The sequence below is a fragment of the Coptis chinensis genome, chromosome 5, assembly GCF_015680905.1.
Source record: "Coptis chinensis isolate HL-2020 chromosome 5, ASM1568090v1, whole genome shotgun sequence".
NCBI classification, from domain to species: Eukaryota; Viridiplantae; Streptophyta; class Magnoliopsida; order Ranunculales; family Ranunculaceae; genus Coptis; species Coptis chinensis.
In genome coordinates this window covers 42,680,929-42,707,361 of record NC_141460.1, presented here as the reverse complement: position 1 = coordinate 42,707,361, position 26,433 = coordinate 42,680,929, and the positions used below count along the sequence as shown (strand labels likewise).

General features: G+C 39.2%; 2 protein-coding genes across 2 annotated transcripts; both read left to right on the top strand.

The window, feature by feature from the left end:
* The first annotated feature begins 12,813 nt into the window (after positions 1–12,813).
* LOC147497563 (uncharacterized) lies at positions 12,814–14,851 on the top strand. Its single transcript, XM_086562928.1, has 6 exons — positions 12,814–12,929; positions 13,032–13,163; positions 13,408–13,458; positions 13,801–13,986; positions 14,261–14,628; positions 14,701–14,851. Exons 2-6 carry the CDS (start codon positions 13,071–13,073, stop codon positions 14,849–14,851), a joined length of 849 nt encoding a protein of 282 aa, XP_086419054.1. The 5' UTR covers positions 12,814–12,929; positions 13,032–13,070.
* Positions 14,852–16,356: 1,505 nt separating this feature from the next.
* Positions 16,357–16,911, top strand: LOC147497562 (uncharacterized). Its single transcript, XM_086562927.1, has one exon. The coding sequence runs from the start codon at positions 16,357–16,359 to the stop codon at positions 16,909–16,911; it is 555 nt and encodes a 184-aa protein (XP_086419053.1).
* Positions 16,912–26,433: the final 9,522 nt, after the last annotated feature.

The window sequence follows — 26,433 nt, the reverse complement described above, 5'->3', positions numbered from 1 at the left end:
GATTTTGAGGGCTTGCAGGGTGATATGAGTTGCCCTTTTTGTGAAAAGTGCATTGAAACCCCTGTGCATATGTTTCTAAAGTGTGAATGGACTAAAAGGCTATGGTATGCACATCCTATGAATCTTAGAACTGAAGCCTATGCCACCTGGAGCATTAGAGAGTGGCTTGATGAGGTGATAAATTGGTGTTTTCACAAAGAGGAGGGAGTTGCAGAGAAAGGCTTGTTGGGTTGTATTGTGTTGTGCAGCATTTGGGAGGCAAGAAACAAGTATATCTTTGAACTCAAGAAGTTCAACAGGGATAGCATAATCAGAGGATCAGTGGCTATCTTGCATAAGAGTATTGAAGCTTATAAAACAGATAAATAACAAGATGACCCCCCTCCTTTCCCTAAACCTTTATCTTGTACTGTGAATATGATATCTGTAATGCCTAAGATTAATGTGGATTGTATTAACATTAGGTTTGATGCTGCATATGATAGGGAAGGGGGAAGAGGAGCAGGAGCAGCAGGTGCTATAGCTTGGGACATGGAAGGTAAAGGACTAGGAGCAATGTTCATAACCTACAAGGCGAGAGATGCAGAGGCAGCAGAACTCATTGCTACAAAAACTGCAATTCATCTAGCATTAACGTTTCAAGCTTCTTCTTTCATTATAGAAGGGGATATTTAGGCAGTGATTCAAGCCCTGGTTGATATTTCAAGTGACACTGATCCTTCTAGTATGGCTTGGCAGAAGGAGCCTTTTATTAGGTCTATTAAGTCTATGATTAGTAAGACAAGAGTAAGGAGTTAAGCTTATTTTCTTTGGTTAAGTAGGAGTTTAAATGGGGAGGCCCATGAACTGGCAAGGTCGACAGTTAAAAGTCTAGACCTTGGGACCTCTTCCAAATTGTATTGTTAAACTCAATTGTGATTTGAAGCGAGTTTAAGTAATAGAAAGGGTGATTAGCGGGAAAAAAAAGAAAAAAAGGACGATATGGTCTTGGGTTCTAATTTTTGGATAAATTAACACTGAAGCTAGATAACGTACAGAATTCCTCAGCTCTACACTAAAAGTTCAAACAACCCGAATATGCTCCCCTAGTCCCCAATATTAATTCAAATCTTTTAATCTCTTTAGTTACTAAAAAAAAAAAAAATCTTTTAATCTCTTTAACCGGGTTTGAGGATATAGCTGAAGCTTACTTTAGTTCTAGTTAGGCCGAGGCCCACAAAATCTAAGCCCAAATACAATCTTCATTTCTTTGACAAATAAAGCCCAGAGCAAAAACAAAAGCAGACACAATTTTGCCAAAACATACAAATATACAATGTAAGTTTTTTTGGTCAGCAGGACATGTAATAAAACTGCTCACACCATAGCTGCTTTTGGAAAACTCCACTCCAACTCTGCAGAATGGATACTAAACCTCTCTGTATGGCTTAGGGACATTCTGCGAGAGGATCGAGTTTATGTAATTACATTCTCTGTAAATATTCCTTCTTAATATATATCTGATGATGATTATCAAAAATAGTTTTTTTTCAGTCCTTGCAGATTTCAGATTCAGAACGCTGAAATCAGTTCGTTCATGTAATTGTGCCGATTCATTTAACAATAACATATGACATGTCTGCCTATTATGCAAAAGACAAAAAAAATGTAAAAGAAAAGGGAATATTGTAGCATTATCATGATATGGGAAGTTTATCGAAAAATAAAATAAAAAAATCATGATATGGGAAGTCATGCACCACGAAAACCCTTGATCAGGATTTAAGACCCTAATACCATCACTTGGAGTTTAAGTTTCCATGGAAAACACAACGATGCTACAATGTACAACCCAAGTTTAGATTCATTTCAGATTAAGAATTTCAAGCATCAATATAATATGTCAACGTACCTGGAAATGAGATTAATATGGACAATTCGTGTAAGATTGCTTCAAGATTCACGTTAAGCCTTTGATCTGAAACACGGTACTAAAATGAAAGAGAACTTCATGGACAACTTTGATGCTGAGAGAGTTCTACTTTAGAAGAAACAGTGCTAGCATTGGATGCGATCTGAAATATAGGTGATGGTTCCATTAATGAGCTCTTGCTTCATATTTCCAAGAACAAAGAATTCTCTATCTTTCCACGATCTCTCGATTTCTTTCTTTGGATATTTTAATGGGTTAACTAGTATTACCCCCCCACTAGATGGGAAATTAGGGTCTCCCCCCTAAATACACACAAAAAAAAAGTCAAAGTGGGTTGACCAAATTTTTTTTGTGTGTATTTAGAGGGGAGACCCTAATTTCCCATCTAGTGGGGGGAAAATCCTAATTGGCTCATCTAGTGGGGGATAATACTAGTTCACCCTATTTTAATTTTGTACTGTATTTTGGGTTTATAACAATCTCATTCTTAGAGTGATGAGTGATGAGTGAGTTAGCTGTGCAGGTGATATACATTTATCTATCTAATAAAACACAATGGTGTGGGGCCTGCAGTGCCTCCATCCAGTGGTTACCATTGTCTTTTCTAAGTTGTGACATGGCAAAATAAGCCAATCCCAAAGAGTATGCTTCCTTACGCCCTAACACTCGGATCTACTAGATCTTATTTCCTCATCTTCAAACAAAACATCAATACCCTATTCTTCCTGCCGCCGTCAAGAGTTGCTGTTTATAAGTTATTTTCCGGTTAGATTTATTGATGCGCCAACTGCGGTCGGGAGAACCAACCACCAATAGCATTTCAAAGCACCAGGTTTCCCGAGCTGGCCACTGTTCAACACTTTCACTCTTCTCTCTGCTTCAACAAAACTTTTGCGAGAAGGGAGAGTCTGCGTCTTTGCGGTCTACGTGTCCAGCAAGAGTCGAGAGTAAGTGGCCTTGGAGTAATGACACTACCTGTTTAAGCGAATCTAAAGGTTTGTCATATTCATACCCATTCAATGATTTTTGAAGTTTTGGTAAGTGTTTCAGGAAAAGATAGGAGTTTGGTTGTATTATGAATTGTTCAAGTTGGTTGGTTCTTGTTGAAGGTGATTTAAAAAGCTGTAAGTGGCCTTTTTGGAGCCAAACAGCTAAAATTTTTGTTGCTTTTCGATGATTCTAACATTTTATTTGCTTAAGTGGTGGTCATCTGCTGCTTCTGTTATCAAGTGTGTTGAAGTTCAAAAGCAATGTTCAGACACATTAGATATCAACGTATGTTCAGACACATTAATAGGCCGTTTTAATGTTCAGACACATTAATAATAAGACACATTAATAATAGGTGTAGTATTTTGGCGGTATATATAACAGCAATCCAAGAATGTAATTAAAAAACTTAATCAGAGCATATACATAACACTAATAGGCCGTTTTCTAGAACACTAATAGCACTACAAGAATACTGAGCATTTGCCACGGTCTTAGACCGTGGCTAAAGACCTTTTGCCACGGTTATAAGCCGTTGCACGACCGTTGCCAATGCGCCTGTGGCTAATCTTTTGCCACGGCTAAAGACCGTGGGTAAAGCTTCATTTTATGCCACGGTTATAACCCGTTACATGGGCCGTGGTGAATTTTCCCTTTTGCCACAGCATTAAACCGTGGCTAATGCTCACACGACCCCGTGCCCCTGCCTTTTGTGGAATGGATCTATAATTTGGCCACAGGTCTAGGCCGTGGCAAATGTCTTTTATTGGACTGTATCTAATGGTTAGCCACGGTTTATGGCCGTGGCAAATGTATTGAATTGGATAAAAAAAATTGATTCTGATGCCATACTAAATTCATGCAATTTGCATAACACCTGCAGGTCATACAAAATTCTATCATTTCAATCAAACCCACAAGAATCTTTGCAGGGGTTTCGCCAAGAGTCGAGCCGGACTACTTTTAACAATTTTATTGACATCATACTTTATACAAGTGAAAGCACATACTAGCGCAATCAACACGCTTTTGCAGGATCTGTATTCACAGGTTTCCCAAGAAGCCCTTCCTTGACAAGGCCCCATATGACAAGAAGTGTCCCAAACATGCTCATCGTACCAAGTTTCAATAGACCCACAGCCACCGAGAAGTAGCTACCAGCAAGAACCTGGTAAGAGAGGCAAACAAAATAATAATGAGATCAAAAGAGAATCCTGACGATGCATATCTCATTAGTGTACTAAGGCAGCTTCATGCCATAACATAAATATTAGGATGTCACGTGAATTAAGAGTGAAGTCCCCGACGCGAAACTAACTTATGTAATTCCAAGTGCATTGGACAAAAAATGGTAAAAGAGCATCAAGTGCTTATATTGGATGAACTTGAGGTCAAACATATCTGTGCTGAGCAGACACCTAAGTGAAAACCAGTGAAGGGTCCCCTAAACGACAATAGTCGCCAATATCAGCAGCTATAAATCTCAATAAGTTGGACCCAACAAAGTTAAATTTCAACCTGAGAAAATGAAAACTTACCCCTTTAAGATCCCCTAGGGTAGAAGGGAGCAGCCAGGACCAGACCTCTCTACATTCCACGTTGAAAAATTAGGGCAAAACAGATAATGGGAGCCATTCAAAAAAGTCAAAAATCAAAATAAAAAAATCAAATATAGTTCATCCCTTTCAAAGGATAAGCACAGTGGACTATACTGTACTTTAGTAGTAACTCACTTTATGTGGCGGAGTGTTTGTAAATGTTGACTTCACATGCTGAAAATCTGAGTGCTTTGTTACATCCAGTCTAGCAGGCCATCTGCATCAAGTACCCATAATAGCTTTAGTTGAAAGATAAAACGCAAGGGAAATATGGATGGGATCTAGTTTTGGATCTCCAATTTGGAATCAAAATTCTTGAAATTCTATGTTACCAACTGATTTGCAGCTGAAATGCACTCCACTCACGTAATACTCCACGAAACACAAAGCATGCAAAGGGTAGGAAAATAAATAGATGAAATATGCATGCATGTCACAGAGGGTGCAAGAATTGACTAGAACGACTCCACCTTCCAAGTCTAAATCTATTTGTTCATAGCTTGACTAAATATTGAAATAGAACAAAATTTTATGCTAAAATACAAGAACCTAGAAACTTGCACTTGAAATACATTTAAGTCTTTGTCTCCTCACACAGAAATTAATGAAAAAAGCTAATAAGAACAACCCCTTCCTCCGGTTTATGGAAAATTAAGGTCTTCCTATCCTACATATTTTATGTTACCCTTGGTGAATTTAGAATATTCTCAGAGAACATACCACCGTAAAAGTTGTAGAGACTATAGCCCACAAAACAGTAAATGATAAGCATATGTGAAAAAACTATTTGCAACTTATAGTCAACAAGGATTGCTCTATTCCAAGCTATGATGTTAAACACCGGATGTACACCATAGATATCTTCGACATAACGCACTATCGCCACCATCTAAACAATTCAATGTGAAAGTGAAAGATATCATCTTCCCTTTACCTCGTAATTCAAAGCTACACCCGGTTGCCTCCTCAAAGACTCACTTCTCAGATCAACATTCTTTGGAAGAGTCGGTGGTTGGAGGTGATACACCCGGATTTTAGATTTACCATTTGACCTCTCTATTGCTTCAGCCTTGTGCACATCAAAGCACGCTAAAATTAGTAAATGCAAGAATAAAATATTCACTAGTAGAACATTACTTAATTTCAGAACAAAACATGAGACCTACCTCACAAAAGGCTTTAACAAGTTCAGTCTTAAAACACAAAACCGAGATCGTGGTCCAAAGATAGTTGGCATCATGTGGAGTTGCCCTCATTAGGTCCAACAGATAATGCCCGGATAGAACAAGTAGATTGGAGGGGGGAGTAAAATAAGTATAGCTGTTAAAAATAAAAGTTCTTGAAAAAATGGGCTCAGTAAGCGGTGAGATTCGGAACTTCGCCAAAGGGGACCTCTCTCTTCTCTAGTTGTCTAGTATCATACTCTTATTCAGATTCATATTTGAATCCAATTTGCTTGTCTAAGGTCTGTTTCGAGGTACGATCACCAAAGACGGGTAGATGTTCGGCCTCTCGATGGCGAAAACCAATACCGTTTGGAACTTCTAGAGCTCCATCTCTCCAAAATTTGGAATAAAAGATTTCGGTGAGAGATGATCCCACTTTCTTTCTCTGTCTTACAAAGAGTGAGTGAAGGTAGGGAACACGGGAGTGAGTTTGTTCCATCAATAAGAGGTAACAAGTGTGTTGTGGTATCCCCGAATCGATAGTGAAGTGGTCTCTCTCGGGGTCACTCAATATATAAGTAGGAGCATCTTAGTGCACAACCGATAAGAGAGTAGGTTCTTTTCAGCTAGGTTCAATGAAATCTTTCCGGTTTTCTTCTTCTCTTTCGGGCGAAGTTGCTTTAAGTTAGACATCCACTTTCCATTACTGAGAAGCGGAGATCAATTCCTGTTTTGGTTAGCGGTTAAGGCTTGATTGACTTCTAGCAACAGTGCCGTGGTCTTGTGTCTTAGCTTCGCAGTGCCTACGTGAATCGAGACAGACCACTTCGTTAGTTAGTTCCGTTACGGTAAGCTAGGCTTAAGGTTTAGTTAAGCGGTTTAGGGAGAACCTCTTTCCGTTCGTCCTTTCGAATAGGCGGCTAAAAGAAAATCTGTCCGATTCTGATCGATGGCACTTTGACTTCTAGTTCGGGGTTCGTTTCTAGTTCTTGGGCGGTCCACCTGTAAGTTCATGGAAAGGAACCCAGAGAAGACAGAGCGACGCGTTTCAAGCTTAGAGCGGCTTTGGTAAAATTCCACTCGCTCTTTCATTGTTCATGGCTTTGACCTTGACTCTTTTTGTATTAGCGGTGAAAGGCCGTTGTTAGATCACCGAAGGTGCCGGCAGAGCACTCGGGTAAAAAAAAAAGTTTCCTTTTCGGTTTCGTTCAAGCGGCTTATGGCAATAAACCTCCTCCTTTTCTTTTGGCAAGTCTTCGCTTTCGGTGGTTTCGTCCGAATGTGAAAATGCTTGAAAACGCTCTCGAAAGCTAAGGGAGTAGGAGCTTACCTCGTCGATTATATTTGGTGGAACCTATGCTTTTTACAATAGGAAGGTGGATCAAATGCTCCTAGAAAGACAAGAATCGATGCAATCGAAAGTAGCTAAGTCCAAGAAAACGCTCCAACTCGGGGGAGAGGGTGATCCATCTACATATATAAAGAAAGCAAAAGTAATGAAGATACTGGCTGTTGGTAGATATATGCCGTGTCAAAACGACCGAGCTTGAGCACCGAGAGGCAACGAAATGTATAACCGAGTAAGTAAGAAGCAGCTTTTTAGAAGATCTCGGTTTGTTGCACCGGGCACCTCTTTATCTTTAGTAAAAACAATGGGGACGCTGGGTCTTTCTATAGCCGTGACCGGTAGCTTTCTTTATAGCATTATTATATCGCTGCGATCTCGCCGTCATTCCGCTGAGCTTCTGGCTCTCTTGTGTGGGCTATGGGATGTTCTTCCTACATGAGCACCCCAAGCAAAGTCGGACGCGCGTCGGTTAGTGTGCACCTCAAAAGGCTTGGTATAACTAGAAGCCGCAAAGACCGCCTCCTCTATTGTCTTACCACCGCTTAAGGTCATCAAAGCTTGGCACTTGTCCGCCAATGCCATGCCCGCCAGTCCTTCTTAAAAAGTTTAGCGAGTGGCCCTTATGAAAGCCACCCGATTAGAAGGAATCGACCGATGATGCTCCGTTATCCCGCACCGCCCCACCATCCACTCTTAGCTTTACCCGCCAACCTTGGCTGTTGTTCTTTCTTCCTTAGGGTCTTTTATTACCCCCAACTCAATGTGGGGATTTCCCTTTGAATGGAGACGCTAGGTTTTACTTTTCTTCGAATGGAGACGAACGGGCTGATGTAGTAATTCTCCTCAAGCTCCTATGGGTTAGAAGTTTCAAAGTTTCCAACATTCCATGCTCCGAACGCCTCCGTAGGAGAGGTATTTATTTCCATTTTATTTTTATATTTTAGATGAGGATTCGGGATTTCACTTAGTTAGGCGATAGGTAGTCGATTGCATAGTTCAACCATATGTCGTTGTTAACTCAATGATCGGGGCCACATAGTGCTAAAACGACTTTGGTGAACCTTAGCCTTCCCTTCCATTCGTCATCATCGACTTAGAAACAATCCCCTCCTCGGGATTCAAAGAAAACCGAGCAACGATTTTCACTTTCGCAAAGAAAAGGGTTTTGTTCATTCCTGCACGAACCGGTCGATATGTGGTCTTGATCCACACCGGCGGAGGGGGGAGCTAGGTGCCCGACCACTCGGGAATACTCGCCAGAGAGGAGGCCCCAGGGGAAGGTTAGCCGAACACGCATTTCCAGTCTGGAATAACAACGAAGCCCAATCGGAACTAAATCTTAGTTGAAAGGCAGGACACGAGATTCACAACACCGAAAGTAGCGGATCAAGGATTGACATGCTCTCTTGTTAGGTAAAAAAGATCGGAAGTGGAGGTTGCGGCGCTTAGGAAAAAGAACACCAATAAAAGGGGAGCAGGGTCGAAGGGCACTAGAACAACGAGTCCACCCAAACCGGTATTGTAACTTCTAACCAAACTACATGGCAAATGGGCTCTGAGGTTATGCTCCTTGGCAAAGATGCCAGAGTACTAAAAGAATGCGAAGGAAATGTACTGTCCCAAATAGTAATTTGGGGGAAATGCTTTAAGAAATATGACTAAACCGCAAAAATTCGAATGAGGTATTCTAGCTCTACAATCTAAATGCAAAAAAGAATGTATTGTAACTCTAATTTAATTAAAGAAAGAACAGAAAAAAAAAATTGCGTAACTAAGATCGACAAACACTGTCTCATCTTCTCTGTAGTTAAATTATCATTAGCTGACTACAATTCCCCAAAAAGCTAGCCCATACAATTTGTCAATGAACATTTTTCTTTTCTTTTCTAAGATAGCTACAATTTTATAATATCACAATCTAGAATAAAGGAAGAACAACACATACAGTTTGAATAATATCTAATGAAATCTGTACTTGATAAAGACAGTAAGAGACAAGTAAAGCAACAAAAACAATGAGCGCAATCAAGATTGCTAAGCGTCTTCCAAAGGAGGTATGAAGAATTTGTGGTAACTGAACGATAATAAATGGAATCACAGATATAACCATGATTCTTGCAAAGCATAACTGGTCCGTATATCAACACCAATACGGACCACTCGTGGTGTATTGAAGCATATCTGAATTAGCCGTTGTCAAAATTTTCAAAGCCTATGCGAAGTTCTTATAAAGGTCCGATAATAAAGGGTGTTTAAAATAATTCAGTCATTGGGTAATTGGATATAAATCTAAAATACTATAAACGGACACCTTTACACATGATGGTCCTTTCGAATTCACCATTCAGCAATTTATATACCAATCACAACTACAGCATTAATGAGCAAATCTTCAAATATACATTAGTAGATCCATGCATTTACTGATTAAAAATGAAGCTTTGTACAAAAGAATGTTTGAACTAAGGTCTCTCCTAGATTGAAAAATGTGAGAAACTAGTACCCTGTTGGTTGACTCTCAAGTTTTAAAGCATATTGTTAATGCCATCTATATATCCGGATATATAGATGGCATTAACAATATGCTCTGAGGGGAAAAACGAAGAACAATTACCTAGTGATTAAAGATGAAGTTTTTCTCGAAAAGATAATGATTTAGGGATGTTCGAAGTGAGATTAGTAGAAGAAGAAAAAAAAAATAGAGAAAGGGTTACCTGAGAGAGAGGGGAGTGGCGTGTTTGCGTCACTGCCGTGAGAGAGGAAAGCGGAAGAAAACGGAGATAGAGAGTATTTGTAGCGGTTTACATTTGGGAGAATTTTTGGGCCGGTTCATTTCGCGCCCCATCTAATTTTGCATTAGATCAACGGATAAGAAAAACACAGGTCTACATCAACGGTTAATAGAGATAGAAACATGACCATGGCCAAAAACCCAATTAAACTTAAACCACACAGAATTTTGGCCACACCTGTCAAAGTTTTAGCCACAGCTAAAGCCCGTGGGCATTATGCAACAGCCTATGACCGTGGCTAACACTCATCTGTACCTGTGGCCAAAAGTCATTTTTCTTGTAGTGTAGGTGTAGTATTTTGACGGTATATATAACAGCAATTGTTCAATAAAAGTCTTTATCTTCCTGAATTTTACTCTGCAATTTGATTTTTCTGGTTTGGATCTTTCTGAATATTAAAATTGAGTTTCATATCCTATATCTTGTTGTTCTAAGTAGTCCACTTAGATTTATTGTAAGCGGGTTACAAGGATGAATGGTTAATTTAACCTCGATATCCAAGGTTTAGTGGAAAATATGTGGATCAATGGTATAAATGTGTCGTTTGGCACCCAGCAGCTATCCGAGATTGTTGAGTGGAAAAGATTTAGATCAACGATCGTTCGGCACACAGACGCTAACTGAGATTGGTGAGTGGAGCAAATTTAGATCATAATTTAGGGATGTTAAGCCTGCTGATCAATCCAAAGTTGCAGCTCTCACTCCAACCCAGAAGGACAGTTTGAGACTCGAGAGACAGTAGAAAAAAGGATAAAAAGGCCCTGACAGTTTGAGACTCGAGAGCAGTGTGTTGAAGTGTGTTGAAGCCATTAGATAGATATTTGGAAGGGACTTGATAAAACAATGTTCAGACACATTAGTTCAAACTGTTTTTGGAAGGGACTTGATAAAACAATGTTCAGACACATTAGTTCAAAAGCAATGTTGAAGTGTGTTGAAGCCATTAGATAGATATTTGCTTTTTATTAGATAATTTAGATCATAATTTAGGGATGTTAAGCCTGCTGATCAATCCAAAGTTGCAGCTCTCACTCCAACCCAGAAGGACAGTTTGAGACTCGAGAGACAGTAGAAAGAAGGATAAAAAGGCCCTGACAGTTTGAGACTCGAGAGCAGTGTGTTGAAGTGTGTTGAAGCCATTAGATAGATATTTGGAAGGGACTTGATAAAACAATGTTCAGACACATTAGTTCAAACTGTACGTTCAAACTGTTTTTGGAAGGGACTTGATAAAACAATGTTCAGACACATTAGTTCAAAAGCAATGTTGAAGTGTGTTGAATCCATTAGATAGATATTTGCTTTTTATTAGATATTTCAGAGACCACATCATAATGTTCAGACATTATGATGCTTCTGTTATCTGTTCAGACATTAGATATAGCTTCTGTTGCTTTTGGACGTACATATTACACTCTGTTTGAGTAGTATATTCACAGGCACATCCACTTTATAATGTTGAGGAAACTATTCTCAGTTATGGCTTCTTGGTCCTTTGTGCTCTCTTTTGTAAACCATATCAAACATAACAGACCCAACTGAAAACAGTTGTTACCAGAGAACATCACCATGTAATTTACAACTTACAAACTGTGTGACCCAACTGAAAATAGTCGTTTTACTCGGGCAAAACCATATATAATTTACAACTGACATTTGCCATCAAGGCTTCGTTGCCATACCAGTTCCTTTCAGAAGGTGAAGTTCCTTCTCCTTAATTACTTTTGTTTTAAAGTCTTCATTTGGGAACATGGGTCTTCTTATATGGTCATTGGAACTCAAGGTGTAGAACAATGGGACACCTATAAGCAAAGAATACCTTTAATATATACAACAGGAACCAAACTTCCAGACTTTATCAATGTTTTTTCGTTGGTATTCGAAGTCAATGTCTACCAAACTCCAAAAAAATAAAATGTTTTTTTTTTCCTTTCTTTTACTTTTATATATGTGCTCCACCCTCCACTACCCCACTACTTTTATATATGTGGTCCTTTCCGCTTTTAGGCTCTGTGTGGTCATTATCCTTTGCAATCCTTAGTGAGATGTAGGCATCTATTTCGCATCTTTTCGCTAATCAATTTACTGATTTAGTGTGTTTTTAAGTTGCCTTTAGGTCTTGATTAAGCTGATGCCATCTAATCAGACGATCATATCTCCACATTTCAAATTTCCAAGTACAATGGACACATCTGTTTTATTGATATTAAAAGCTTATTAGCAATAGATTAATCATACAGATGTTATTATCTTTATTCATTCCTCAGAATTCAAATCTGAAGTTTTTTTAGAAGCATTGAATAGACTACTTCTTCCAGTTTAGAATCATGTTTTGAATGCATTTAAGTTAATGCGCTTCAGAGGGGTTGTAAGTCTCAAGTTTATGTAAAAGCCTCTTCAAAATTTTTAGCGATTGCCCATCTTTGGGCTTTAGGAGTGTGAATAAGCTAAAAGTTTGTTCATGGAAGTTAGTGGGAGGTTATTGAGCCAATGGTTGGCATTAACATATATGTGGTACTTTTATATATGTGGTCTAATTTACTTCCGCTTGCTATCGTCTTATTTTTATTTCTCATTTGTTTTTTGTTTTTTTTAAAATTTCGGCGTGGTTTACTACCGTCTAATTTTTTTAATCCCTTTTGTTTATTTACTGCCACCTAATTTTTATCTGTGTTTACATGCGAAACCCTACTACTACCTTTACATGCGAAATAATCACTGCTCGTGGTTTACTACCATCAGCTACCCTCTAATTTTTTAAATCCCTTTTGTTTTATTTATTGCCACCTAATTTTTATCTCGTGTTTTACGCCTAAGTACTACTACCTTTACATGCTTAAATAATCACTCTTTGCTTTGTCTTTTTTTTTTTAGGCACCCTTTTTTCATTGCAGATTCGACTTTCAATGGTATGTTATCCCCACCTATCTTTTTATGTTTGTTTTGTAGGTTTTATTCAGGTATCTATTTCTATTTGTTTCTACTGAGGATCCCATAGATAAGGGGCAAACGTCCAATGGACCCTTATAAGGATCCTTGAACAAGAAAAACAATATTTATGTTCCAGTTCAAGATGGACTCTACCTTCAGCCACCTACTCCTCAACGACCTGCTCGCCCCCAGGTATTGATAACTTCTATTAACATACTTTGAGTTACCCAAATTGTCCTAACACTCTTATTGGTTTCACATCACATTTTTGAACTCTCTTTCAAATATTTATAGCTTCCTACGCGACCAATTCTTGACAAAGGAAAACGCCCTATGGACTCCTTTAAGGAACCTTCAAACCAAAACAAACATGTCTTTGTTGCCCCCCAAGATAGGCTCAATCTTCAACCGCCTCTTGGCTTCCAGGTATTTCTCGCTTGCATTGCCTTATTTATTCTTTTGTTTTATAAATGTCCTCTATCTAATCTCCCGCCATCCGGTTAAAAAAAAATGTAATGGCCTGATGTATCGTGTCCATAAGGTGTTTCACCTTTGCCATTTAATATACCGACTTTATGAATCTCATTTCCTACTTATTAATTATTTTTCTACACTGTTGCTTATGTATATTGCATTGTCTTATTTCTTCTTTTGCTTTATAAATGTGCAGCGCCCATCAGATAGTGTTCCTCTATCTCATCTCCCGCCATCCGGTTCTCATGTAAGATGAGCTTTAACTAAAATGTAATACTATAATTGCTCATGCATTATCCAAAAGGTGTTTTTGTACGCTATAATCGTAGTAAATTCACTGCCATTTAATGCTAGCTTATATGTATAAATGTATAATATTTACCCACTAACTGTGTTGCATGTGGTCATCCATCTATTCATTTACAATTTGCTTTTATTTTTGGGTCTTCGATCACTTATTATCCTTGACTACTTTATTCATATCTTTACATTCCACGTTTTCTAATTTTAATACTAACTACCATATTTGCTATTATCCATGCATTCATATCTTTACTATTCGGTTGATTATACTTATAATTAGGTGTAGATAACAAATAGAATGCTAGGACAGTGTGCTCGAAGGGAAAGAGAAAGGAGCACTAAACTAGTTGGCAACTATCATGTCATTGACCACCAACTGATGGGTTCAACATTGAATGGCTCTCCTTCACTTCCACAAACTCCACTTCAAGCTGACAAGCATCAAGCACTTCTCCCGCCATCCGGTTCTCATGTAAGAAAAGCTTTAATTAAAATAATACTATAATTGCTCATGCATTGTCAAAAAGGTGTTTTTGTACACTATAATTGTAGTAAATTCATCGCCATTTAATAACTTCCATTTAATGCCTGCTTATATGTATAATATTTACCCACCAACTGTGTTGCATGTGGTCATCCATCTTTACATTTCACGTTTTCTAATTTTAATACTAACTACCATCTTTGCTATCATCCATGCATTCCTCTTTCTCCCAATCTATTCGGTTGATTATACTTATAATTAGGTGCAGATAACAAATAGAATACTAGGACAACGTACTCGAAGGGAAAGAGAAAGGAGCACTAACCTAATTGGCAGCACAAACTTCACCATCCAAGGGGCACAAGTAGTCACACGTCATGTCATTGACCACCAACTGATGAGTTCAACATTGAATGGCTCTCATTCACTTCCACAAACTCCACTTCAAGCTGATAAGCATCAAACACATAATAGTCCAGTTACACCTCATGCAACACCATACCGACGTCTTTCTTTTTCAGAGTCTCTTCGGAAATCTCTATCATTCCTTAATCCTGTAAGGCTATTTACGCTCCTCAAAGAACGTGTCACATCAAGTGCCCATGCTGATTCATCGGATCAAAACAACACGTGAGTACTTCACTTAGCGATTTTCCTTAATCAAAATCTATATATAACTCACCTGTGCAAGTTTCATTGTAGTACATGTATCTCTTCTGCTTCCGTATCCTTACCTCATGCAATTCCACATTCAACCAATGAGAACTTTGTACCAACACCATCTCACCAAAATGCAAGGTTAGTACGTGGTTTATTACATCTTTCTCTTGGTTCTTTGTGGTTTGGTTTATAGTTTCAAAGAAAACCATAAGATCCGACCTAACATCACAAGTTTCTTAGCGAAGACGCTGCGAATCGTAGGTCTTCTACCTCATCCTTTGTCCATCCAACATCACATTCGACAAATGCAGCTTCTACATCATCATCAACTAACCGAAATTTGCGGTATACTTCTTCACACTTATTGAAATTGGAATACCAAAAAAATAGCACCTTTGTCTAAATATATACAATTATTTATCTTGCAGACAACAACCATTTGGGGATCCTGCACAATATTGTGAGGAGTTTCACCATAATGATTTTGACCGTCCAATTTCTGCTAATAATGCTGACATAAGTGATGATGAAGGCGAAGTTGACAATATTGTTTCTAACCGTCTGATTGAACAAGGAAGACACTCATTGGGGAGAATGGATGTTCAGTGTCCATTTTGTAATGCACTCCATTGGATGGATGAACGACTAAAAGATTCATCATTATCACGTCCTCGATTCGGGACTTGTTGTTTGCAAGGGAAAGTCAAATTGCCTCCACTACGGCCATTACCTCCAGCCCTTAAAGCTTTATATGATGGAAATGATCGCAAGTCAAAGTCATTTCGGAAGTACATGAGACAATACAACCAAGCTTTTGCATTTACGAGCCTTGGAGGAAATGAGCGTGTCTTTACTGGACGAGGTCCAAGGCCTTTTACTATATATGGTCAATTACGTCATAGAACTGGATCTCTAATTCGAATCAGTGGCAGCCAACTTACTCTCAAGCTTTACATATATGATCCCAGTCTTTGCATTGGATATCGCCAACTTTGTAATCCCCGTTTGAACACGGATGTTCAAGATAATTCATGCAACTATGCTCCCAAGATAATTGTTTCTCACGCTACTTTTCGCCACGATATGATGTTCTTAGATCTGCCTCTCTTCAACATGGTGAGAACTTCAATGTACCTGCTTATTTGCATTCTGAGTGCTACTAGAGATAGACGTCGTTACAACTTGCCAACCTTGAGATGAGATTCTTTGTCATTTTACAGGGATGGCAGCGTGGCGGGATAATATGAGGGATATTGTGATATATCTTAAAGGAGGGCAAGAATTCATGCAGATTAGTGAATGTCATCCAGCTTACTTGCCTTTGCATTATGTGCTAATGTTTCCTTATGGAGAGCTTGGGTGGTCACCTGATATGAGGCGTTCAAATACTAATGACCGATTGACACAGATGGATTTCTACTCTTATCGGATATTTGAACGCCTTGGAGAATATTCTGCAATCTTACGCTGGGCACAAACTGTTTCAAGAGTTTCGGTGGATGGATGGATGGGCGAACGACGAACAAAATGAGATATTATAGGCTACTGACAAGACAAGCCGGGCTGAACTTTATCAAGGTATCAGCGATGTTGCGGTGATTTGAAGCTTTCGACCCAAACTAGATTGGAAGACGAGTGGTCTTACCAGCATCTTGTGTCGGCAGCCCTAGGCACATGTTCGAAAATTTTCAAGATTTAATGGTCATCACACGTTACAATAAGCATCCTGATATATTTCTCACAATGACTGCAAATCCGCACTGGGACGAAGTTGTTGAGGCATTGTCTGAGCACCAAACTGCAACTCATCGACCAGAGGTCGTGGCCCGTGTCTTTGAACTAAAGCGAAGGGCCTTGATGAATGAAATTAAAAAGAAAGGTGTGCTTGGTACTGACGTTGCACATGTCTACAACATTGAGTTCCAGAAATGCGGGTTGCCCCATATGCATGCACTTATATATCTCCGACATTCCGACAAGATCCGTATATCTGCTCAAGTTGATCGCATTGTATGTGTAGAGTTTCCTGATCCAGAAACCGAACCTGAGTTATTTCGGACTGTCCTCACATGTATGGTTCATGGTCCATGTGGACTAAATAATCCTAACTCTCCGTGCATGGTAAATGGTAGATGCAAGCATCACTATCCCCGGACTTTTGCAGATGCTACCACCATGGATAAAGATGGATATTCTATCTACCGTCGTCGTGACAATGGTAGATCATATATTAATGAGGGGGCATCTGGTTGATAACAGGGGATGTTGTTCCTTATAATCCTTATCTTTCTAAGATGTTCAACTGCCATATTAATGTCGAAGTTTGTGCTGGGATCCATTGTGTTAAATACATTCACAAGTATATATTTAAAGGGCATGACATGACAACAATAGTGTTTAATGAGTTGGATGAGATCCAATAATACTTGGATGCGAGATACATTGGCCCACCGGAAGCAGTTTGGAGATTATTAAGTTTTCATCTACATGAGGAGGTTCCCACAGTTGTGCGCTTGGCACTTCATCTCCCTGGAATGCACCGCATAGTTTATAAAGCTGATGAACCAATACATGATATACTATCAAGGGCGGAGCGCCAAAAGTCAACTTTGAAAGAGAAGGATGTATATGATCTTACAGTCAGATCAATGGCGCCGCTGCATTTTCAATAAAATTAGCAAAATAATTAATTTGATCATATACATCAATCAAATTCATTTCTTCTTCCTCTCCATATTTTTTTTATTTTCCAGACTTAAAAAAAAAAAACCACAAAATCAACCATTTTGTGGTTATGGGCCTGTTTTTGGGCCTTAAAAAAAATAAAAATAAAAATAAAAATAAAAAAATTAAATTAAATTAAATTAAATTAAATTAAATTAAAATTAATACCACCTTTGCATAATCCATAAATCTTAAATCATATTCCAATAGTGTCTAGGAAACTTGAAAGATTGAGGTTACTTAATTAGAACCGTGCTTGCACGGAAAGCCTCCCTCATATCTCTCTTGTGACCTGGCCGTTGGTTTATGCACACGTATTCCTAACTTCCCTGCTACGTTAGCAGTAGCTTAGGCATATGTTGTTCAACCCTAATGCTTAAGATAATAATAAAATTGGAGTCCTCATAATTCCTTCTGTAAGTAAGATCTAATTTTATGCTTGCATGAGATTAAGGTCTGGTTCCACTAAAGAAATTGAACATACCTATCGTCGAAAAAAATACGATAAGCAATTGCGTAAGTTCTCACATAAAAATTGTTCTTCTTCTGCTAATTACCTTCATCACAATCCTTCGTCGCCATCAACTTCTGTCATTATGGCCGACGATCCTATCCTACACCGCCAGAGAAGCCCTCTCGGACTTCTATATTGCATTACGGGGAAGGACCTTCTTCCCCGCATCAAACTTGAGGACATTGTCGGTGATTTTTTCATTATCCCACCAAACGCGTTTTCAGTTTGTTACCAATATATCATGGTTTGGAGCACGAAAAACCGCATAATCATCTTCGTGGAGACTTCAACAAGTGGCAACAACATTTCATCATCCAACGATCTCTAAGGAACAACTCTTGCTTCGAATTTGTTTCCATTCACTTTAGCGGAAAAAGCGTCAATCGGCTAGCGGGACAACAATCACAATCTATAGACACATGGAATAAACTAGTTCAAGCTTTTATGCTTCAGGTTTTACACTCGTAAGAAAACAACTGAAATGCTTTAGAAAATTCAATTCTTAGTCAAAATCCTCATGAATCCTTTTACGGAAGCATGGAGTCGCTTTTATCGATCTTACGTTAGAATGTCCTCACCACCAACTAGAAAAAGCTGTCCTTGTTCGTTCATTCTTTAATGGTGCCATTCGATCATCAAAAAGAAACTCTTGATATAATGAGCGGAGGTTGCTTCATGGACAAAGGAGCTCTTGGAAGCTTATACTTTTTTGAAAACAAGCGAAAAAAAAGGTACATAATTTCGGGTAACACCGAGTCGTCTAGATCATCAAAGGATACTATTACAAAAGCCACATCTATTTTTGAGATAAAACCCGATCCTGAAATAAAAAATTTGATAGAATCCCTAACTAAAAAAGTAGATGCCCTTGCAGTTCAAGTAAACGATCAACTACCAAAACCAGTCATGAACGTTGACACCACTCCTTGTGTCTTTGTCTTAGTCCTGATCATCCTGATGCATATTGTCCCTTGTTATATGCTTCCCCTACTCAACAAGCGGAGGAGGCATGTGCATTCAACATTTCCAATACACCGTGGAGACAACATCCGAATTTCGCTTAAGGCGTCAAAATAACCAACAAATGGGGCTCCTCTGGTTTAAGCTTAATCAACCTGTTCGACCTACCAATAATTTTTTCCATACCGCCAAGGAAATAATCAACAATACCAACAAGGTCAATTTCAAAATAATTCTAATGCTAATTATCGGACCAACCGCAGCCTTGTTCTAATCCAAATCCCCAACTATAATCAACAACTTCTAAGCAATAATCGAGAACTACTACTACGCATTTGCCTGACTGCGCCAACCATTACGGATAGGACAAATGAGACTTTCTTGGCTTACATGAAGCAGTCTCAAATTTTAACGCGTCTATCCAACAATCACTTCAGCAATGGCGAAGAAAAGAGTCCGAAAGGCGTGTTTCTGCACAAGCGCGGTTCCAAACCCTAAACCAGCAAACACGACCTTTGAACCCAATGCCCTCGGTACAAGCACCCCCAACCAAGGTGAGGTGCATGCAATCACTACTCTACGATCACGGAAAAACTGGCCGACAATCGATCATTATGCGGATGATCAACCAAAGGAAAAAAAAGGGTTCCAAGGAATCTAGTTATAATAATAAACCTACAGAAGATTCCCCTGATACAACAAAGTCAACACCTCCGAATGTAGGAAACAAGCAAGTAGACCCCTTTGCCAAATTCCGCCCTAAGGCACCGTTTCCTGCACGCTTGGCAAAGAATAAACCTGATGAGAATTTTGCTAAAATTCGAGAGACTTTTCAAAATTTAACAATCAACTTACCTTTTCTCGATGCCTTAAAATTATTACCAAAACATGCAAAATTTCTGAAAGATATGTGCACCACAAAAAGGAGAACTAATGTTCCTCAACAAGCGTTCCTCATTTGAGCGGTTTCCCTCCATCACCGAACACAATGGTATAGTAAAATACAAGGACCCGGTAGACCAGCGGTTCCATGCACCTTAGGTGACAAATACACGGCCATCGCACTACTAGACCTAGGAGCTAATGTGAACTTACTTCCATATTATTTATTTAAACAACTAGGTCTTCATGAGCTCAAACCTACCACCATGACTCTACAGTTAGCTGATCGTTCCAGAAAGTATCCAAAAGGAATTGTGGAAAACGTCCTTGTAAAAGTCCAAGATTTCTTCTATCCTGTAGACTTTGTTATTTTGGATACAGAAGTTGCATGTGATTCCATTCCGATCATCTTAGGACGTCCGTTCCTCGCCACTGCTAATGCTCTTATTAACTGTCGAGATGGTTCCATGACCATGTCCTTTGATAATGTAAAAATGATTAATATGATTAGTCTACCTACGAAATGAGTGATGAATTCACAACGTAAGTAAATTAACAACTATCTTTTGTTCCTTATTTATCAAAGATATTTTCTACTCTCAATCCTATGAGATATAGTGGAGTAGAGTGATTCGTTCCACTCTTAGTCCTTCCGTATGCTTGTTTTCTAGTCTCAATACTCTACTTAAAGTCAATGAGAGCTTTACGAAAAGGGGACTAGACTACGATGCAACTACCCACGAAATGCACTAGTCGGTTATCAGAATACTAAGGGAATGCTACGTTGATTCGATGTTAAGGAGTTAGAGGGGGATTGATTCCACCTTAACTCAACTTAATCCACTAGCGACGAAGTCGTAAGTAATCGAATTGAACCGCTAAGCAGAACAATCGGTTCTTCCTAATCCCTAACTACACATGGCATTTCTACCAATTAATAATTAGCATGTGAACGATTAAACCCATTCTCATGGTGAACTAAACGTTTCTAGAGTGGAAAGGAAACTACGACAATCTCCGATAATTGGAATCAAGCTTTCATCAAGGTTTCTCAACCCCCTCTAATGGAGGTTTAGCCTTGAATCATTCCGCAATCATTTCCATTTAAATTTAAACTAAACATAATATAAAACATTGAAATTTACTTAATGAAACAATAATGGAATCTAATTAATAACTAAGAATTGAATGATAACAAGAATTGAAATTAGATCTAGAAATGGAAATGACAAAATCGAAATTGATAAAAAATACTACTTTATTGATCTAATCAAATGAAGAACAAGATCCAAAGGTTTAATCTAATAAAGGATTTGAAACTAATTAACTAAAACAATTAAATCTAGATCTAGAAGCTATTCTAATGGCTACTTTCTATTCTAAGCTATCTACCTAACCTAACTGCCATTAACACTGAGTTAAGCTTTTGTTTTTATACATTCAGATCCAAAAATCGTGCATGGGCTTGGAGCCATGTTTTGGGCCAGAGAATCAGGCCCAAAACCCAATTCTTTCAGTCCAAAAAGGCCTCTTCAGCTGCAGTTGGCTTCCATAGACTTTTCGTCCACTTCATCTCCTCTGATTGGGTCAAAACTTAGACCATTGCAAAGCTCTTTCCGAGCCGGTCGTTTTGACATAAGGTAGGCCTCATTCCGAGGTCTGAGTCCAAAGATATGGCATTCGGAAGTTCTCACGACTTTTGCTCCTTTATCTCGCTAAAGTGGCACATTTCGCGCACATAATGGACTTTGAAGCCCTGAAATGCATAAAAACACGTAATCAGTATTAACTCTTACTTATTATTCACATAATTGGTCTAACAGTATGATTATTAAGGGGTTAAAACTACAGTTTTGGGCTCTTATCAAACCACCCCAAACAAAGACATTTTGCTTGTCCTCAAGCAAAGATGAGAAATTAGAATAAGTGACCAAAATGGAGTTCTAACTACTCTCGTTTTATTTGAGTGCGATTGCATTGACCATATGCAACAAGGCCTTAAACCACTAGGAATTCCCTAGTGGACGAAGTTATAGCCTCGTGAGAGTTTTCCAGTGAAGGTACTCACAAACTTCATCTATACTACAAACGACTAAGAAAATAAAACTATTGTTCCTTATTCATGCTCCAAATTATCTATACATCTCACTAGCTATGAACAAGAATAACCAAGTCAAAAACCTAAGTTAATATATGCATAATAATCTATCATCTACAATAAACATATACACCATGAGTAGTACTATAAAATGTTTAGCGAGGTTTGTTTCGGAGAACGCGGAATAAGCGTCCTTAAGTAGGTTCTCACAATAATAGTCAAGAAACAACACTGATTTTTTCCACTCAAGTTTAGCTACTCCGATTACACGGTGGGCACACTTTACCTTACAATCTCAATGATACACGGGGAAGCCGGAGTCGATCAAACACATCGCCACTTACTATCACACTAACCTATTCCTAATTGAGCTAGAGGTCTTTATTAGGTGTTTAGGGGATTAGGAGATGGTTTAAGAAGGAAGGAACGGATATTCTAAAGGACAAGTCCGAGATAATAGAGTCTTCATATTATGTAACTAGAGAAAACCTTGTTATTTACTTTTGCTTCTACACTTTGTTTCCATCCTTAGCCATATTTTTTTTTTTTCTTTTTGGCTTTTGACTCCCTTTTATTCTATTTTTGGAGTTTTTATTTATTTCTATTTTTTTTTTTCTTTTCCTTGGATGGAAACTTCTTTTCTTTTGAAGCAACTAACTAATTTTTGTTTACACAGGTTTTTTTCTTCTTCTTTCTTCTTCATTCTATTCTCGGACTTATCTTCATTGGGTAGGTTGATTTTTATTATATATATATATATATATATATATATATATATATATTTATTTTTTTTTTTTTTTTATTTTTTTTTTTTTTTTTTTGTAACAGGGTAAAGGAATTGTGGTTTATGGAAGGGCTAATGAAAGGCTCGAGGGGCTTACTAGCGGGAAAATAATTCATAGGTTTGAATTTCGGCTATATCGATCCAAAAGGGCCTAAATTCTCGCTTAGGATATGGTTTAGTGATCAAGCAAGTGGGCGTGTGATTTCTCTATCCGGATTTTACTTCTCCCTTTGTGTCATTTCTCAAATGTTTCGGCTCATATAAGGCTTTTTTAGGCTATATTCTCACAGGATTTGTAGAATAAGTACTCTAGCCTAGATTTTAAACTTCTTGCCAAACAATCATAGATACTCATGTAATATATTTATAGATAGATGCAAAGATTATTACCTACATATTAACCTAAGTTCCTAACAATTATTCGATGCAAAAGCTATGTGAGACTTCTAGATTGTTAAGAGCATGGAAAAGAAACAATAATAATATTCCTAAGTGTATATCATGACTTATTTATTTATATTTTTAAATTTTTGAAATTTTAACTAGAAAACAATGCATATTATGTCTATCTATATCCTAACAGGATGTCTTAATTACACGAAGTTTCTATGCCCCCCAAACAAGAAGCATGCTTTGTCCTCAAAGCATTTAAATAAAGAGGGTAGGAAAATACCACCATTGAAGCGTGAAAATTCGGGAACATCGTAAAACAAGGTTAGAACGCATACTAATATAGGAAATAAAACCGACACAACTCTATAATGAAGTTCTACCCATTATGGGGTTAACGTAATTAAATTGCTTGGGACATAGCGGACACTAACAGGAAATAAAACTTACCTCCACTCCCGCTGTTATTCGTCATCTTCGTCATCCTCTAATTCTATAAAGAAGTGAGGCTCCTTCGCGTCCTGCCATGCTATGATAATTTGCCAGGCTTCACGCCATTTATCATCTATGGTTGCTAACCTATTAAGTGCCACTTGGTCTGATGGGGTGTAGGGTGCAACCTGGTGAGGTTGTATCCGCCACCCTTGCCAAGTCATTACACGGAAAGATCGAATAATACTATTGGTGGGTCGCACCGTGTCTACCGTAATCCAATCCGTGAAACGTGTACAAAAAACAGGAAAGAAACATAGCATAATACGTGAAATTAGAACAGGCATAAGAAGGTACTTATGCCTCATCGTATGGGCTCGTGCTAAACTGGACATCAAAGTTCTGGGAAGATCATAGAACCGGCGTCCATTGGCTAAAGCAAGGAAAACGCTGCAAGTGGCGTCATTCACTGAAGAAAAACGCCATTCCCCTAAAATGTTTAGCATAATCCAAAACATAACAGTTCCTATGTTCATGGACAGGCTACCAAGGGCAACGTTATAGTCCCCTTGGTCCTCAATACGGAAAATGCCTGCCCCATAAGCCTCGTGCAAAGACTCATAAGTGTAGACATGCATATTATCGACCCAATAGCACCATGGGTCTTGTATCTCAGCGGGCATAGCAAGTCCAAGAACAAATGCTAGCAAGAACCTGGTAATTTCCATTGGTTCATCGTCAATGTTGATGGAGAACACTTGTTCTCCATCCGGTCTCTCAAAGAAAATGCAGTTATTATAAAAATAAGATGCAAGTGCTGGAGAATAAAGTTCAGCCGGTCTTACCATAAGAGGTTCCCAGCCAACATATGTGATCACCTCGCGAAACCAAGCACCGTAAGTAGTGCTTTGGAACAAATCTTCGAAAAAGATCGTTCGGTATCAATGTTGGAGATGTCATCTCAAAATTACGCTTTGGGATAGCTGCGAATGATCCGGATACTACGCGCGAAAAACTGGAAAATTTCTGGTCCACGCAAGTCAGGGCGCGAGCGCGCTCAACCAGGGCGCGAGTCGCGCTCTTTGTGTTTTGGAATTCCAGTAACTAGGGCGCGAGTCGCGCTCAAGGAGGGCGCGGGCGCGCTATTAGTATTTTGGAATTCCAGTGTTTTAGCGAAGTCGCTTGCTTTGACTTGGCGCGCTGGCTCGACAAAAATTTTCGGAAGTGTGAAAGCGCTATTTCGCTTAAGCTGGCGCCCGAAGTTGATTTTGCGAAAATGAAGTCGAAACGTGGGAATCGCGGGTGTGAAAGGTGAGTGATGGAGTTTAGGTGTAGTGTGAGTTGTGAGGATAGTTTGTATCAAGTTTATATAGGTTTAAAGTTGCTAAAAAGGATCGGAAAGTTGCCAAAACTAATTACGGCAGTTTCCGGAAATCCTAAAATTTCCAAACTCGAAAAGCGAAACAACTCATATCCCGGATTCTAATTCAAACCCAAGATCTTTTAGGTTGATTTTATGATAGAATGTACCTATTTAATCTAGATTTCATCCTACAATGATACTTAATCATATTTTCGCCTAAACAACCATATTTTCACCTTGACTCGCGAATTAATTCTAATACGAGGGTTATACAAAAATAATGCTTGAATTGATAAAACCACCCCCAAACAAGTTGGGAAGGTGGGGTCAATATGAAACAACCATGCATAATGAAAATAAGCCCTTATATTAAAATTTCATTTGGAGTACCACTACAATATTCAAATTACGGAAATAAAAATTACATTACAATAAAACAACAAAAGTAAATAAAACAACAAAAGTAAATAACACAACAAAAGTAAATAAAAAAACAACAACCACTATCAATCCTCGGACTCTCTAAACAGCTCGCAGCGCGGTGGCGGAGGGCACACTCTCTAGTGGTGGCTCCCGGGCTCCCGAAGGTCCAAAGAGATCGCCCTTCGCCGACGACCGGCGCCATGCCTCGTATTTGTGTCCTCGGAAGCAGAGTCAGTATGAGGTGGGAAGCGTGCAAGCATATCCACTCTAAACCGGCTGGCTTCCATCTCACCCCCGCGCCAAGCCCCCATCTCTCTCATCCTCTCTCGGGTGCGGATCTCGAAGTTGTGATGAATAGTCGCCTGTCGAGTCCGAGGTCTCAGGCAGATAGTGTTTAGTGAACACATGCCCCTATGAAGCATAGCCATGCGCGCTCGTGATCGACCAACACCTCGGAAGGCATCTGCGATCAAAGCAGGTCACGCCCTCCTCATCCCGGAGGCATCCTCATCCTCCTCCTCTTCATTCCCAGCCCCACCATCCTCTTCTTCTTTCTCTCTATCCTCCGCCCTCCTCCAAACTTGTTGGACACACTCCCCTATAGATACGCGTGTTCGGTGCGGGGTAATGTAAATCCTCTCGCACCGGAGTCGCTTTCATCTTGGCATGATCTTGGTGATTAACACAAGAAGAGGTGCCAAAGACCTTCCGACCCCCTAATCATGCTTTCAAGCAAAAACTCCGGGATACGTAAATCGTGCCGCTCTGGAGTATCCATAGGCGATGGAGGCAGGTCGGACCGATGTCGCCGACCTTGTCCTTCCCTAGGACATTCCGACCAATCCACAGGGTCAGAAGCCACTGGTTGGTCCCGAGGGATGCCCTGGCGCACAATGGGAGTTTGTATTGTAGCTCCCATTGATGGCGATCCACGCCCATCGAGGCTCTACCCGTCACAAACCGGGGCTCTGTAGAAGGTGGCCTCAGATGGATTCTAGGCGAATGCCTAGAATCTCAACCAACAACCGATGAAAGACTCCCTTCTCTTCTTCCTTACCATCACAAAATCCTACTCCCCTCCAACTCCCCGGTGTTGTAGAACCGTCGGACCAAGTCTTCATAGTAGAAGGCTTCGGTCGTAATACCGAGACTATTCCATCTCTACTAGCCATTTCGTCACCGTAAAACGGAGCGAAATGGTCGGC